We start from the raw sequence: 13,858 nt of genomic DNA on the forward strand, positions 1-13,858 counted from the left end.
TTCTGCAGGACTATCAATTCTGGGTGGGGGGGTCTGGGGGGTTGTTGGGGAAGGCTCACTGTTATACAGTGAGAACATCCAAAGAGCTCAGCAGAGAGCACTCCGGCAGAGCAAGGGAGAACGTGCAAAGAGTTGTAGAGAGAATACTTGAGCGGTTCTCTTGCGAGCGCTGAAGTAGCGTGATGTAAAGACTCAGAGAGGGCAGCGGAGAACACGCAAACGAGTCCTACAGGGAGCACCCGAGCGGAGTAACAGAGAACATTCAGAGAGCAGTTCCACGAGAACACTCGAGTGGTCAGTGGGAATAGTCAAGTAGCCCCGTGGAAGAACATTCACGAGGTCCAGGGAGAACCCTCAAGCAGTCTGCTAAGAACATTCATGAGGTCCAGAGAGAACCTTAATGTGTTCCAGTGCGAACCCTAATTCGGTCCAGTAAGAGCCGTCAAGCAGAATGGTGCGAGTCCAGCGAGAACCCTCAAGTGGCCCCCGGGACATCAAACTCCATCCCCCGGGCACAGAAAAGGCGCCTCCAGCCCCTCTGCAGCCTGCAGTGCATCACGGCTCCAGGAAGAGTCTCCACCTGCATCTCAGGAAGGCTGGAGAACCACAACCTCCAACTCAGTTCCTCCCAGGCTGTGGCAATCAATGCTTCCTCTGTTCAGTCATTGAGCGGGGGGAGTGACTCGCAAGGGTATCCCTGTCACAACACCTTTCTCGGCAGTTGCCCCTCCAGCTCCAAAATGAAGGAAGCCTGTGGTGTGGCATTAGGCAAGACAGCCTGTGTGTGTGTGTGTGTGTGTGTGTGTGTGTGTGTGTGTCGGGGGGGGGTGTTGGCACGGTGTCGGGTACCCTTTAGGGGACTGACTGCTCCCGTTTATCACCAGGTCTGTGACTGCTGAGAAACAAAGGTGGGGCATGGAAGAAGGAAAAAGGGACACTTCCCTAAGGAGTGATGTCAAGGAGCATCACTGACCACTCTTTTTTTTAAAAATTTTTAATTAGAGAATCACTGTGAGGTACAGTTACAAACTTAGGAACTTCTGTGTTTGCATTTTACTCATACAGTGATCGTTTACCCATCCCTCCACCAGTGCCCATTCTCTTCCACCAATGATCCCCGTATCCCTCTCCCCACCCCCACCCATCCCCCACCACCCCACCCTGCCTCTGTGGCAGGGCATTCCCCTTTGTTCTCTCTCCTTTGGGGCGTTGTAGTTTGCAGTAGAGGTACTGAGTGGCCTTCATGTTTGATCTATAGTCTACTTTCAGTTCGCTTCTTCCAACCCGAATGGGTCCTCCCAACATCCTCTACTTGGTGTTCCCTTCTCTATCTGAGCTGCCTTTTCCCCCAGCATGTGAGGCCAGTTTCCAAGCTGTGGGGCAGACCTCCTAATCCTTAACTCTACAACTCTTGGGTGTTAGTCTCCCATTCTGTTACTTTATATTCCATAGATGAGTGCGATCTTTCTATGTCTGTCCCTCTCTTTCTGACTCATTTCACTTAACATGATACTTTCCATGTTGATCCACTTATATGCAAATTTCATGACTTCATCTTTTCTAACAGCTGCATAGTATTCCACTGTGTAGATGTACCGGAGTTTCTTTAACCAGACTGACCACTCTTCGCCTAGTAATGAAATCCATTTTTGCCATCTGGAAATCATTGCCACCCCTCTTACAGGTAGATGGCGCTTGTGTTCCTTCTCCCTGAAATGCAGGCTTTGGGGTCATGTACAGAGGGCCCCTATCCTCCCTCACCCGCCCCTCCCTGCCCTATGGGACCCAGCCCTGGCAGCCAAAAACCTCCAGAACTCAACCACTTCCATGCCCACGGTCACTCTCAGCACACTGAGGCCGAGCCTCACCCATGAGTAAACTTTCTCCTGGACCATTCATGGCCACGTGACATCTCATACCTCACAACACTAATATTCCAAGAGAAGCGCACAGTATTTGGTGGGGTTTAAAGTTGAAGGCACATGCTGGGGGAAAAGGCAGCTGAGATAGAGAAGGGAACACCAAGGAGAGGATGTTGGGAGGACCCATTCAGGTTGGAAGATGTGAGCTGAAAGTAGACTATAGACTGAACATGATGGCCACTCAATACCTCTATTGCAAACTACAACACCCAAAGGGAGAGAGAACAAAGGGGAATGCCCTGCCGCAGAGGCAGGGTGGGGTGGTGGGGGATGGGGTGGGGGTGGTGAGAGGGATACTGGGATCATTGGTGGAGGTGAATGGGCACTGGTGGAGGGATAGATGGGTGAACAATCACTGTATGATTGAAATGCAAACACGAAAGTTCATAAGTTTGTAACTGTACCTCACACTAATAAAAAAAACCAAAAAATAAAATTAAATTAAAAAATAATAAAAAATAAGGTTGAAGGCAACCAGTCTTAGAGGAAAATATATTTTATAAGATATATTTTATAAATATATTTAAATATATATTTATATAATAAAATATATCATATATATCTATAAACATATATTGATATACTTATTTATATATAATATAAATTATATATTTTTATAATATATAGAATAAATATATATCCTATAAATATATAATATATAAATATATCATTTATATTTATATTTTTTGGGCTGGAGTGATAGCACAGCAGTTGGGTGTTTGCCTTTCACGTGGCCAACCCGAGTTCGATTCCTCCGCCCCTCTCGGAGAGCCCGGCAAGCTACTGAGAGTATTGAGTCCGCACGGCAGAGCCTGGCAAGCTACCCGTGGTGTATTGGATATGCCAAAAACAGTAACAATAAGTCTCTCAATGAGAGACGTTACTGGTGCCCGCTTGAACAAATCGATGAGCAACGGGATGACAGTGACAGTGACAGAGTGATAATATATATATACAAGGCCCAACCCTTAACAACATGTTAGTGATCTGGCTCCTGGGACCTTCACCCACTTTCCTCTAAGGAAATTTTCTTGGAGCATTTTCAGCAGCTTATTCATAACAAACAATACAAAATAAATTATTTCTGTTCTGCCTTGGGGCAGGGGTTGGGGTTCAGGGTGGAAAAATTCAAAATATGGTGGTGGGAAAGAGAGTAAGAGGGAAGGTGCCTGCCGCAGAGGCAGGGGGTGGGAAGGGGTGGGGGGTGGCATGAGGGAGACTGGGAACATCGCTGGGGGAGAATGGGCACTGGTGGAGGGAGGGGTACTCGAACACTGTTTGATTGAAATGTAATCACGAAAATTTGTAAGTCTGTATCTCAGGGTGATTCATTAAAATAAAATAAAATTTTATTTACTTTTTTTGCTTTTTGGGTCACACCCAGCGATGCTCAGGGGTTACTCCTGACTCTGCACTCAGGAATTACTCCTGGCGGTGCTCGGGGGACCCTATGGGATGCTGGGAGTTGAACCCAGTTTGGCCGCGTGCAAGGAAAACGCCCTACCCACTGTGCTATTGCTCCAGTCCCGAAATAAAATAAATTTTTAAAAAAATGGCCCATAACAGGGCCCTGGGAGTCGACTGCATGAAAGGGCACCTGCTTTGCATGTTGCAGAGCCACCTGGGCTGGCTTTCTGTGCCACCCGTGGCCGTCTGGCCGTCTGACCCCACCGCCAGGACAAAATTAGCCATGACTGAAAACGCACGAGGTGGCAGGCTTGGGGGGGGGGGGTTCCTCGGAGCATCCCGTTTAATCCTCTGCGAAGCAGGAATCACCGGTGCAAGTGCAGTAAAACCCCACCAGAGGTGGTGGGCTCTGAGCGTGCGGCCTGTTCCTACCTGCGATGCCTCTCCAGGGAACTGGGAGCAGGATGTGTGCATGTGTGTGTGCATGTGCATGGGTGTGTGTGTGTGTGTGTGTGTGTGTGTGTTCAGTGCACACTCAAGCATACATGCATCACCGAGGCGGGCGAGGGAGTCAAGGAGAATCGGACTGTAAATCTTTCCAATGCGCAGTTACTCAGCAAGAATATTCTAACGGCGGGGTGGGTGGCGGGGGTGGGGGGGAGGTTCTCAAGTCCCAAAGGCCCCAAGGACCGTGGGGATCAACAACAAAGTCCCGGGGTCTGAATTTTCAGGACCAGGTTCCGAAAGTGAGAGGGAGGCGTGTGGGGACTGCTGCCCAGAGACCCCCTCCGCGAGCCGCCCACTCTCCTGCGGTCTCAGCCTCACTCTCTGGTCTGAGTTCCCATAAGGGGGCAGGGAAATTTAATTTAATTTAATTTAATTTACTTAAATTAAAAAGAAATCTATTGCTTTATGGTTTGCTCTCAGCAAATGCTGGATTTTTAGATCGACTTTATATCCCGACACACCCGGGGTCGTATGAAAGTTTCTCCGGCCAGAAGAGGGCACGAGGGGGAAGCGTTTTAGCATCCCTGGTTCGAGTCATCCAGGAAGGGCAGGTGCAGAAACTCTGAGCTTGTCTTCAAGTCCAGCAAGAAAGAGGGGGAAGTTCCTAAGTTCCTTCGTGAGACTCGGTTCTTTTAGCTCCTTTATTTTTTTTTTCCTTTTTGGGTCACACCCAGTGATGCTCAGGGATTACTCCTGACTCTGCATTCAGGAATCACTCCTGGCAGTGCTCGGGGGACCCTATGGGATGCTGGGAATCAAACCCGCGTTGGCCGTTGCACAAAGCAAATGCCTTCCCCAACTGTACTATCACTCTGACCCCTTAGCCCCATTTCTCGGATGGCACAACCAAGGCTCCTGGAGGCCAGTGGATGTGTCAAGCTCTTTAGCGAGTGCGTCAGGCGGGCTGGCATGCGCTGGGCCCTGGGCAGTGATGCCAGCACACACGAGACAGAGAAGGGGTGCTGGGGTCGGGGTAAGGGGTGGTGACTGGGGCTTTGGACACTCCCCACCACGCACCCACGTCCCCCCACCCCGGGGTTGGTCTCTACCTCGCACTTCTCCACCACCGGCTGCTGCCCACACTCGGAGCTGTTGCCCGCCACGATGCCGGCGCGCAGGTTCTCGCTGTCGCCGGTGCCCTCCTCCACCGAGTAGGTCCTGGAGTGGTTGCCCCGGCGGGGCGCGGGGTGGCGGCCCTGGGCCAGGTGCAGCTGCCTGCGCAGCGCGCGGTTCTCCTCCTCCACCTCGCGCACGCGCACCTCCAGGCTCTCCCGCTCGCGCTGGCTGGACGCCGTGTACCGGGGGCTGTGCGCCTGCGGCTCCAGGGGCGCCAGGGACACTGGCTTCCCATCTGCAGGGGCGGGGGGGAGGGGGAGGAGAGAGCAGAGGACAGTTAGCCGGGATGACGGGGACGCTGCCTGCCCGCACCCACCCGGGCACACGTGCCCCCGTACCCATGACGCACGGGAGCTGAGTTTATCAACGCCCGTGCCCCCGTACCCATGATGCACGGGAAGCTGAGTGTATCAACGCAGGTGCCCCCGTACCCATGACGCATGGAAGCTGAGCGTATCAACGCAGGTGCCCCCATACCCATGATGCACGGGAGCTGAGTTTATCAACGCAAGTGCCCCCGTACCCATGATGCAGGGGGTGCTGAGTGTATCAACGCAGGTGCCCCCGTACCCATGATGCACGGGAGCTGAGTTTATCAACGCGTGCCCTGCTCGGGGAGCAATGACTCACTGGGCAGATGAGAGCCAACCACTGTCCGGAGAAGACTATCCGATGTCAAGTTGTTTGTTTGTTTTGTTTTGTTTGCTTTTTGGGTCACACCCAGCGATGCTCAGGGTTCACTCCTGGCTCTGAACTCAGGAATTACTCCTGGCGGTGCTCAGAGGATCCTATGGGATACTGGGGATCGAACCCGGGTTGGCCGCCTGCAAGACAAACGCCCTCCCCGCTGTGATACCACCCCGGCCCCCCGGTGTCAGTTTTCCTAACTAACTGCATGACTCGCCCTCTCGGCTTCTCGGCCGTCTGATGGACAGACATTCTCACTCATAAAGCTTTGTGGGTATGAAAAGAGTGAAGAGGGGATGGAGCAATAGTTCAGTGGGGAGGGCGTTTGGCTTCCATGCGGCCGACTGGGTTCAATTTCCAGCATCCCATAGGGTTCTCCCGAGCACTGCCAGGAGTAGTTCCTGAGTGCAAGAGCCAGGAGTAACCCCTGTGCATCGCCAGGTGTGAACCAAAAAAAAAAAAAAAAAAGACGAGTGAAGAGGAAGAGGAGGAAGAACAGACAAAAGATAGGGCATAGGAGAAGGAGGAAGAAGTGGAGGAAGACGAAAAGAGAAGAGACAGTGGAAAAGAAATATCACTCGTGATCAGGTTGATTTAGCCCTTCCTCCGCAAACTCCTATTCATCCCTCAAAACCCCGTTTCAGAAGGATCACCTCCCAGGGAAACCCTTTCCTCAACTTTTGGGTGAAATAGGCCATCATGAAACACGCGACTCCATTTTTTTAAAACAAAATTTTTGGTATCCTGTTTTGAGAGAGGCTGAAATACTGCCAGGGCTGTCTCTGACAAGTGGTTCAGCCGAATGATTTCTGAGAAGATTGATCGCACCGTGAAGTCACAGATCAGGTCTGGCTGATCCGGGTGGGGAAACGTAGCTGAGTATCTGATGACATGCTGGCAGGGGAGCGGCGTCTGTCACACCGAGAGAAGTGTGATGAAGGGCGACGGGGAGGGAGAAAGCAGGAGGCCAATCAATCTCTTTAGTCTCCCCAGGAGGAAAAAAAGAAACAACAGTGCTCCTTTTTTTTTGTTTTTTTTGCTTTTGGGGTCACACCCAGCGATGCTCAGGGGTTACTCCTGGCTCTGCATTCAGGAATTACTTCTGGTGGTGCTTGGGGGACCATATGGGATGCTGGGATTTGAACCTGGGTCGGCCGTGTGCAAGGCGAACGCCCTCCCGCTGTGCTATCGCTCCGGCCCCACAACAGTGCTCCTTACACTCACTGCCAGCTACGTCTGATTAGCAAGTGGACACAGAGGGGGAAGAGGTGGCTCTCACACGGCCTCCCGGTCAGAACACAGCAGGGTCCGCCCCAGGGGGTCCACACAGAGGGGGACAAGATGGCCTCCCAGTCAGAGCACAGCAGGGGCGGCCTGCCCGTAGGTCCCCTGTGGCCTGCTGGTTCCTTAAACGCAGTGCCCTGGGCTGTCGCTCCCTCCCCGACGCGTGGGCACGTGCCCTGTGGATGCTGAGGCCACAGGCGGGAGCCGATCCCGGGCACCCTCTCTCCTCCCGATATGTGTGTTCCCGTGATCCAGTTTAATATAAACCTTCACTTTTACTCTCTTTCCTTTAGGGAGAGAGACTGGAGTGATAGCACAATGGATAGGGCGTCTGCCTTGCATGCGGCCGACCCAGGTTCGATTCCTCCGTCCCTCTCAGAGAGCCTGGCAAGCTACCGAGAGGATCCTGCCCACACGGCAGAGCCTGGCAAGCTACCCATGGTAGCGTATTCGATATGCAAAAAATAGTAACAACAAGTCTCACCATGGAGACGTTACTGGTGCCCGCTCGAGCAAATCGATGAACAACAGGACGACAGTGCTACAGTGCTCCTGTAGGGTGTTGTGGTTTGCAATGCAGGTATAAAAGGGAATGTGCCTGCCACAGAGGCGGTGGGAGGGGGGATGGGGTTGGGTGGGAAGGGGTGGGGGTGGCCGGAGGGATCCTGGGAACATTGGGGATGGAGAACGGGCTCTGGTGGAGGGATGGGTGCTCGATCATTGTATGACTGAAATGTAAGCACGAAAGTTTGTAAATCTGTAACTGTATCTCATGGTGATCTATTAAAAAAATATATATATGTATATAATTTAAACCTTCGGCACTGCAAGAGATTAGTGACAGCGGGAACAGAACAGTGATCAGCACAGACCATGGTGGAAGTACAGACACACAGTTCCATTTTTCAAAACCATTTACTGAGCACGGTCTTTTCAGACTGTGTGGGTTAGGAACTGTTAAGATAAAACTGGGGAAACGGCAGGGGATTACTGTGGGTTCTAGACAGAGGCATGTTCTGTACAGAGAACTGAGCTTGCCAGGGCTGGGAGGCAGCAGGGTGTGTGTGTGTGTGTGTGTGTGTGTGTGTGTGTGTGTGTGTGTGTGTGTGTGTGTGTGTGTGTGTGTGTGTGCGCGCGCGCGCGCGCGTGCGCATGCGTGGATGGAACTAGACACTTGACTCTGGTGGAGGGTGTGAGCTTACAATACATGAAATGCTACCTTGAGCAGCACTGTCAATCACAGTGATCAGAAATAAGGCACATTCAAAAGGGGTGGGTCAGGACAAGCACAATGGCCTCTTAGCATCTGGGTTGCAAACTATAATGCACAAAAGGAAAAGGAGAGGGAGAGTAAGAAGGAAAGTGCCTCCCGTAGAAGGGGGTTGGGGCCAGAGGGTGGGCGTTTGGGATGGTGGGAGGGAAACAGGGGACGTTAGTGGTTAGTGGTACCCTGGTGGAGGGATGGGTGTTGGAATATTGTCTGGTGGAAACCCAATCGTGAACAGCTTTGTAATGGTCTATCTCACGGATATTCAATAAAAATTAAAAAATAAAAAAACTAATGTGGAGTTCACACCCGCTACAGTCAGCTTAATCAGTGGCTGAATAAACAGCAGTACTCCTACATAAAAAAAAAAATAAGTAAGCAAATCAATAAAAATGGGTGGGGGACTCAGCCACATTCAGCAGTGCTCAGGTGACTCCTGGCTCTGTGCTCAGGGATCCATCGAGGCTGTGCGTGGGGGAACCAGGTGTGGCTTGGGGGATCAAACCAGGACTGGCCACATGCCAGGGACGTGCCCTAGTATGATTGCCCTGGCACTTGACATGTCCTTTTATTTATTTTATTTTTTTTTGCTTTTTGGGTCTCACCCAACAATGCACAGAGGTTACACCTAGCTCTGCCTTCAGGAATGACTCCTGGCGTTGCTCGGGGGACGCTATGGGATGCTGGGGAATCAAACCCGGGTCAGCCACATGCAAAGCAAACGCCCTTCCCACAGTCCTATCACTCCAGCTGCAAGACATTTACTTTTTTTTTTTTTTGCTTTTGGGTCACACCCAGCGATGCTCAGGGGTCACTCCTGGCTCTGCACTCAGGAATTACTCCTGGCGGTGCTCAGGGGACCCTATGGGATGCTGGGAATTGAACCCGGCTCGGCCACGTGCAAGGCAAACGCCCTCCCCGCTGTGCAATCGCTCCAGCTGCAAGACATTTACTTTTGAAAGTCACACAAAACCCATTTCTCTCCAGATATCTTCTGTCTTTGTGCTCAATCCCCGCGGATTGTGACTGGGGGCCCCCAGTCCCCAGCACAGAGCAGAGCCTCTCTCTGTTCCCACGTTTCAGAGACCCCAGGGTCCCCAGAAGGCCCAGCAAACGTCACATCCTTCCACAATGACCCTCGCTCAGCCGGGTGCATCAAACGTGCTGCTCCTGTTCCAGTGTCGCTCCTTCCCGCCCAGGTGCCACCGCGCTTCCAACCCGTCCCCGAGACTCTCGGTGACTCACAAAACTTGAGCATCAAAGAGCGGGATGAATGACACCCCATGGGTTTCCCCGCCGCTGCCTGGCCGGCCTGCAGCTGCCCCCACCTGGGGCCGTTCTTTTTTTTTTTTTTTTTTTTGATGCGCCCGTGTGCTCTTACAAACACGACTCCGTTCCCTGCCTGCCTTTATTGCGTTGGGGTTAAACTTGCGAGCACCTGGCCCTGTGCCATTCAGCAGAGAATGGGACTCGCCGGAATCCACTGCCCGGAATGAGATATCAAAGACTCGGGCTGATTGTTTGGGGGAGCTGGCAGAGTTCCCGTGACTAGCGGGGGGTGGGTACCCGTACTCGGGCCACGCCGGCCAATTACCGGCACCCACCCAGGTTCTGAAAACCCGTCTCCTGTTTTGTCAAACCAAACTGAGTTGCAGCGACAATGAAGCAGCAGCAGCAATGACAGTCATCAAAGGACGAGGACGCTTCTCACTGGGGCAGCCCGGGGCGCCCGCAGCGGGCAGAGTGGCACTCCAGAGTAGCATCTGGTATGTCTGCGCCATGCTGCGTAGTGGGCGATGCCACATGTAGCATGTATGTGTGGCCATCCTGTCCCCATTTTTTTTGGAAGGGGTCACACGTGGCGATGCTCAGGGGTTACTCCTGGCTCTGCACTCAGGAATTACTCCTGGAGGTGCTCAGGGGACCCTATGGGATGCTGGGAATCGAACCCAGGTCGCGTGCAACTGCCCTACCCTCTGTGCTATCGCTCCAGTCCCTCTGTCCCCATTTTGGATGAGAAAACCAAGAATCGACAGGTTTAGGGCACGCTTCCACGGCGGGGGGAGTCAGGGGGCATCACGGGACACCAGAGAGAATCACTTCCTTCCATCACTGAGTTTGAACTTGACGGGTCGGACGGTCCCTCTCCTCCTCCTTCCCTCTCCTTCTTCTTCCTTCGGAGCCAACCCAGCAATGCTCAGGGCTTCCTCCCGGCTCTGTGCACAGGGATCACTCCTAGAGGGGCTCAGGGGACCCTGGGGAATGCCGGGGATGGAACCAGAGTTGGTGCCAAGGCAAACACCTCAGCCCAGTAGAATCTCTCTGCCTGTCTTTCTGCTCACGAAAGCATTTTTGCTGGGAACTCCGGCAGCTTTGGAAGTCTATTCCCACCCCCTCCTCCCCCCACTGCCACCCCCTACCCCCACCCCATCATCCTTCTAGGGTCTTCAGAGCTGTGGAAAATGAAAACCCAGGAGAACTGGAATATGCTCTGAAATTCTAGTTCCCTGCTGGGTGGCAGGAGACTTCCAGGAATACCAGCCCACAAAGTCACTTGTTCAGAGCCTCGCCCCAAGAAAACTCATTCATTCATTCATTCATTCATTCATTCATTCATTCATTCATTCATTCATTCATTCATTCATCCATCCAGTGCTTTGTTCTTTATCTTCCACCGTAGCACTGCACCGTAGCACTGTCGTCCCGTTGTTCATCTATTTGCTTGAGCGGGCACCAGTAACGTCTCCATTGTGAGACTTGCTATGACTGTTTTTGGCATTTCGAATATGCCACGGGGAGCTTGCCAGGCTCTGCTGTGCGGGCAGGATCCTCTCGGTAGCTTGCCGGGCTCTCTGAGAGAGACGGAGGAATCAAACCCAGGTTGGCTGCATGCAAGGCAAACACCCTACCCGCCGTGCTATCGCTCCAGCCCTAGAAAACTCAAGATCCATTAGTTCCTGCCCAGGGGGGTGGGTGCAACAGCAGGGGAGAGAAGGCCTTGGAACTCGGCTGGACTCCGAAGAGCTGAGGGGAGCAAGGGACAAGCTGGCTGACTTTCCTAGGAAGATCTCTGAAGCTTCTTGCAGTCAGCGGGTCCAAGCGGGTCTGGGGGGCATTGGAAGACATAGGCAGGCGTGGGGGACCTGACCTCTTCCGACATCCCCTCTCCCGGAACACACACAGTTTACAGGCTGACATGGCTCTGGCGAGATGCTTATCATAAAGGTCTATGGGCAGAACCGACTCCTAGGCCATCAGTTTGCAGGAGGACCCGGGGCAGAAATACTCTCTAGCTGTACTTCACCACACCGCCTCCTGCTTGGGTCCAAGCCTCCTGTCTTTCTTTCTTCTTTCTTTCTTTCTTTCTTTCTTTCTTTCTTTCTTTCTTTCTTTCTTTCTTTCTTTCTTTCTTTCTTTCTTTCTTTCTTCCTTTCTTTCTTTCTTTCTCTCTTTCTCTGCTTATTTTATTTTATTATTTTTTTTTAATGAATCACTGTGGACTGGAACAATAGCACAGTGGGTTGCCTTGCACGTGGCCGACCTAGGTTCGATTCCTCCATCCCTCTCAGAGAGCCTGGCAAGCTACTGAGAGAGTATCTCGCCCGCACGGCAGAACCTGGCAAGCTCCCCGTGGCGTATTCGATCACAAACAGTAACAAGTCTCACCATGGAGACGTTACTGGTGCCCGCTCGAGCAAATCGGGATGACAGTGCTACAGTGCTACATTATAAAATTAAATTATAATACAAAAAAATCCTCACTCTGAGGAAGCCGCTGTGTCAGTGACCTGGACGGGATGGATCTAACTCCAGCTAGCCAAGCTAGCCAATAAAGACTCTTGCTGCATCGCAACTTGTCTTTGTGTGATTTCTCTGGGGAGATCTCTGCCTGGTTTAACAAAGCCATGAAGGGAAGACCGTAGGAGGTAGCACAAGTGACCTTTGATTGCGATTTCTGCATATACACCGAGAGCGTGTTAAATTGGATGCGCGTTTTGTATATAAATGGCATATAAAACTTTTCAGCGTCCTTTGATGGCGCACTCGCAGATCTTAAACTACCAGTTATTGAAAACGTGACCCGCTTATCATAGTGCACGCTGTGGGAAGCGAGTCCTGGAAAAAAATCACACATCAATCTAGCCGCCCCAAGAACACGGGATTTGTTAGAAGAGGCAACTTTGGATGACGAGTCACTTAACTAATGAATAGCCTTTGGCATGGATCAAATCTGTGACCCAACGTCCCCGTCTGCCAAAGGGAGGACCTGGGCATGACCTAGTCACAGCATATTAATCACTGAATGTTAATACGAATACACTTGTCTTGTCCCTGCTCCTCTATCTCTCCACCCTGGACACAGAGCACTGGAGCACTGGAGCACTGTCGCCCCGTTGTTTATGGATTTGCTCGAGCGGGCACCAGTCACGTCTCCATGGTGAGACTTGTGACTGTTTTTGGCATATCGAATACGCCACGGGGAGCTTGCCAGGCTCTGCCGTGCGGGCGGGATATTCTCGGTAGCTTGCCGGGCTCTCCCAGAGGGATGGAGGAATCGAACCCAGGTCGGCCGTGTGCAAGGCAAATGCCCTACCCACTGTGCTATCGCTCCAGAGCAGGGGACTAAAACAGGCATCAGGACCCCCTGTTTTTCGAACCCCCCTCCCGGTCTTTGCTTTTTCCATCCCCTTTCCTTCCAGACTTCTCTTTTTCTTAGATACACAAGGTTGATCTATTCTCAGGATGCCTCTCCCTGCCACTCAACGTCACCCAGCGTTGGACCATGCCTCAGCCGAATTTTGAGTTGAAAATGTCGATCAAGGCATGACTCGAAGCCCGAGATGACAACACCTTCCTCCTCCTCCTCCCCAAATTCCTCAACAAACATGGGTGCCTCATGGGATCGGAATCTCTGCGTCCACTTGAGCACTCTGAATCCGAAACCAAAAAAAAAAAAGTGAACTGAAAACCAACTGTGGGATTGGCCTTGCTCATGGAAATGTCCTTGATGAGGAGGGGACTTGAGGAATGTGGGGAGGGGGTGGGAGAGAGCTCTGTCATTCTTCAGGGACAGTTTGCGCCATGGGGAGGGACGTTAGAAGCACCCCTGGCAAAAAAAAAAATCACAGCAGCCGGCGTGCCAGGATGCCCTTCTGACCCACACGGGCTTCCCGGGAGGCTCATCCCAGCTGCTCACTTGGTGACAGGCTCCAGTCTCTGGAGCTGATGGGTCCCGCCCGCCATGCTCCCCTGCCAGTGTGGGAGCTGCTGCCTCCCTAACCTTTATATGGCAAACGCCCCCCCCCCCAGGCAATCTGTCACCGGGACCTGCCAATTCTGAAGCAGTTGCTTCTCCCTGTCTATTTCCAGTATCACAGCCCCAAGACTTTGCATCTTGTCCTGAAACAGAGGTCATCCCCCCTTCCCGATCCACGCGGGTCCAGGTCGTCGGGGGCAGAGGGAAGGACACCCCTTGGCCACGCAGCTCCCAACACATCCGCTTTGCAAAGACAAGTGTGGGGGGGGGCATCCTTGCTTATGGACCCCTGTCCAAGGACCCTGTTTCTCTTATCTCTCCTTGCTCCCCCGCCCCCCCCCTCCACCACCAGCCTCCCTCACGGATACACAATATTCTTCCGTCTAATTTCCACCACCTCCTATAGTTGGA

General features: G+C 52.4%; 1 protein-coding gene across 1 annotated transcript in view; it reads right to left on the reverse strand.

Moving 5' to 3' along the window:
* LARGE1 (LARGE xylosyl- and glucuronyltransferase 1) overlaps positions 1-13,858 on the reverse strand; it is a 531,600-nt gene that overhangs the window by 282,318 nt on the left and 235,424 nt on the right. Inside the window, exon 3 of the mRNA XM_055141751.1 lies at positions 4,886-5,187. Coding sequence (XP_054997726.1) covers positions 4,886-5,187 — 302 coding nt within the window. The remainder of the gene's footprint in view (positions 1-4,885; positions 5,188-13,858) is intronic.

This window comes from Sorex araneus, chromosome 6 (genome assembly GCF_027595985.1).
Source record: "Sorex araneus isolate mSorAra2 chromosome 6, mSorAra2.pri, whole genome shotgun sequence".
NCBI classification, from domain to species: Eukaryota; Metazoa; Chordata; class Mammalia; order Eulipotyphla; family Soricidae; genus Sorex; species Sorex araneus.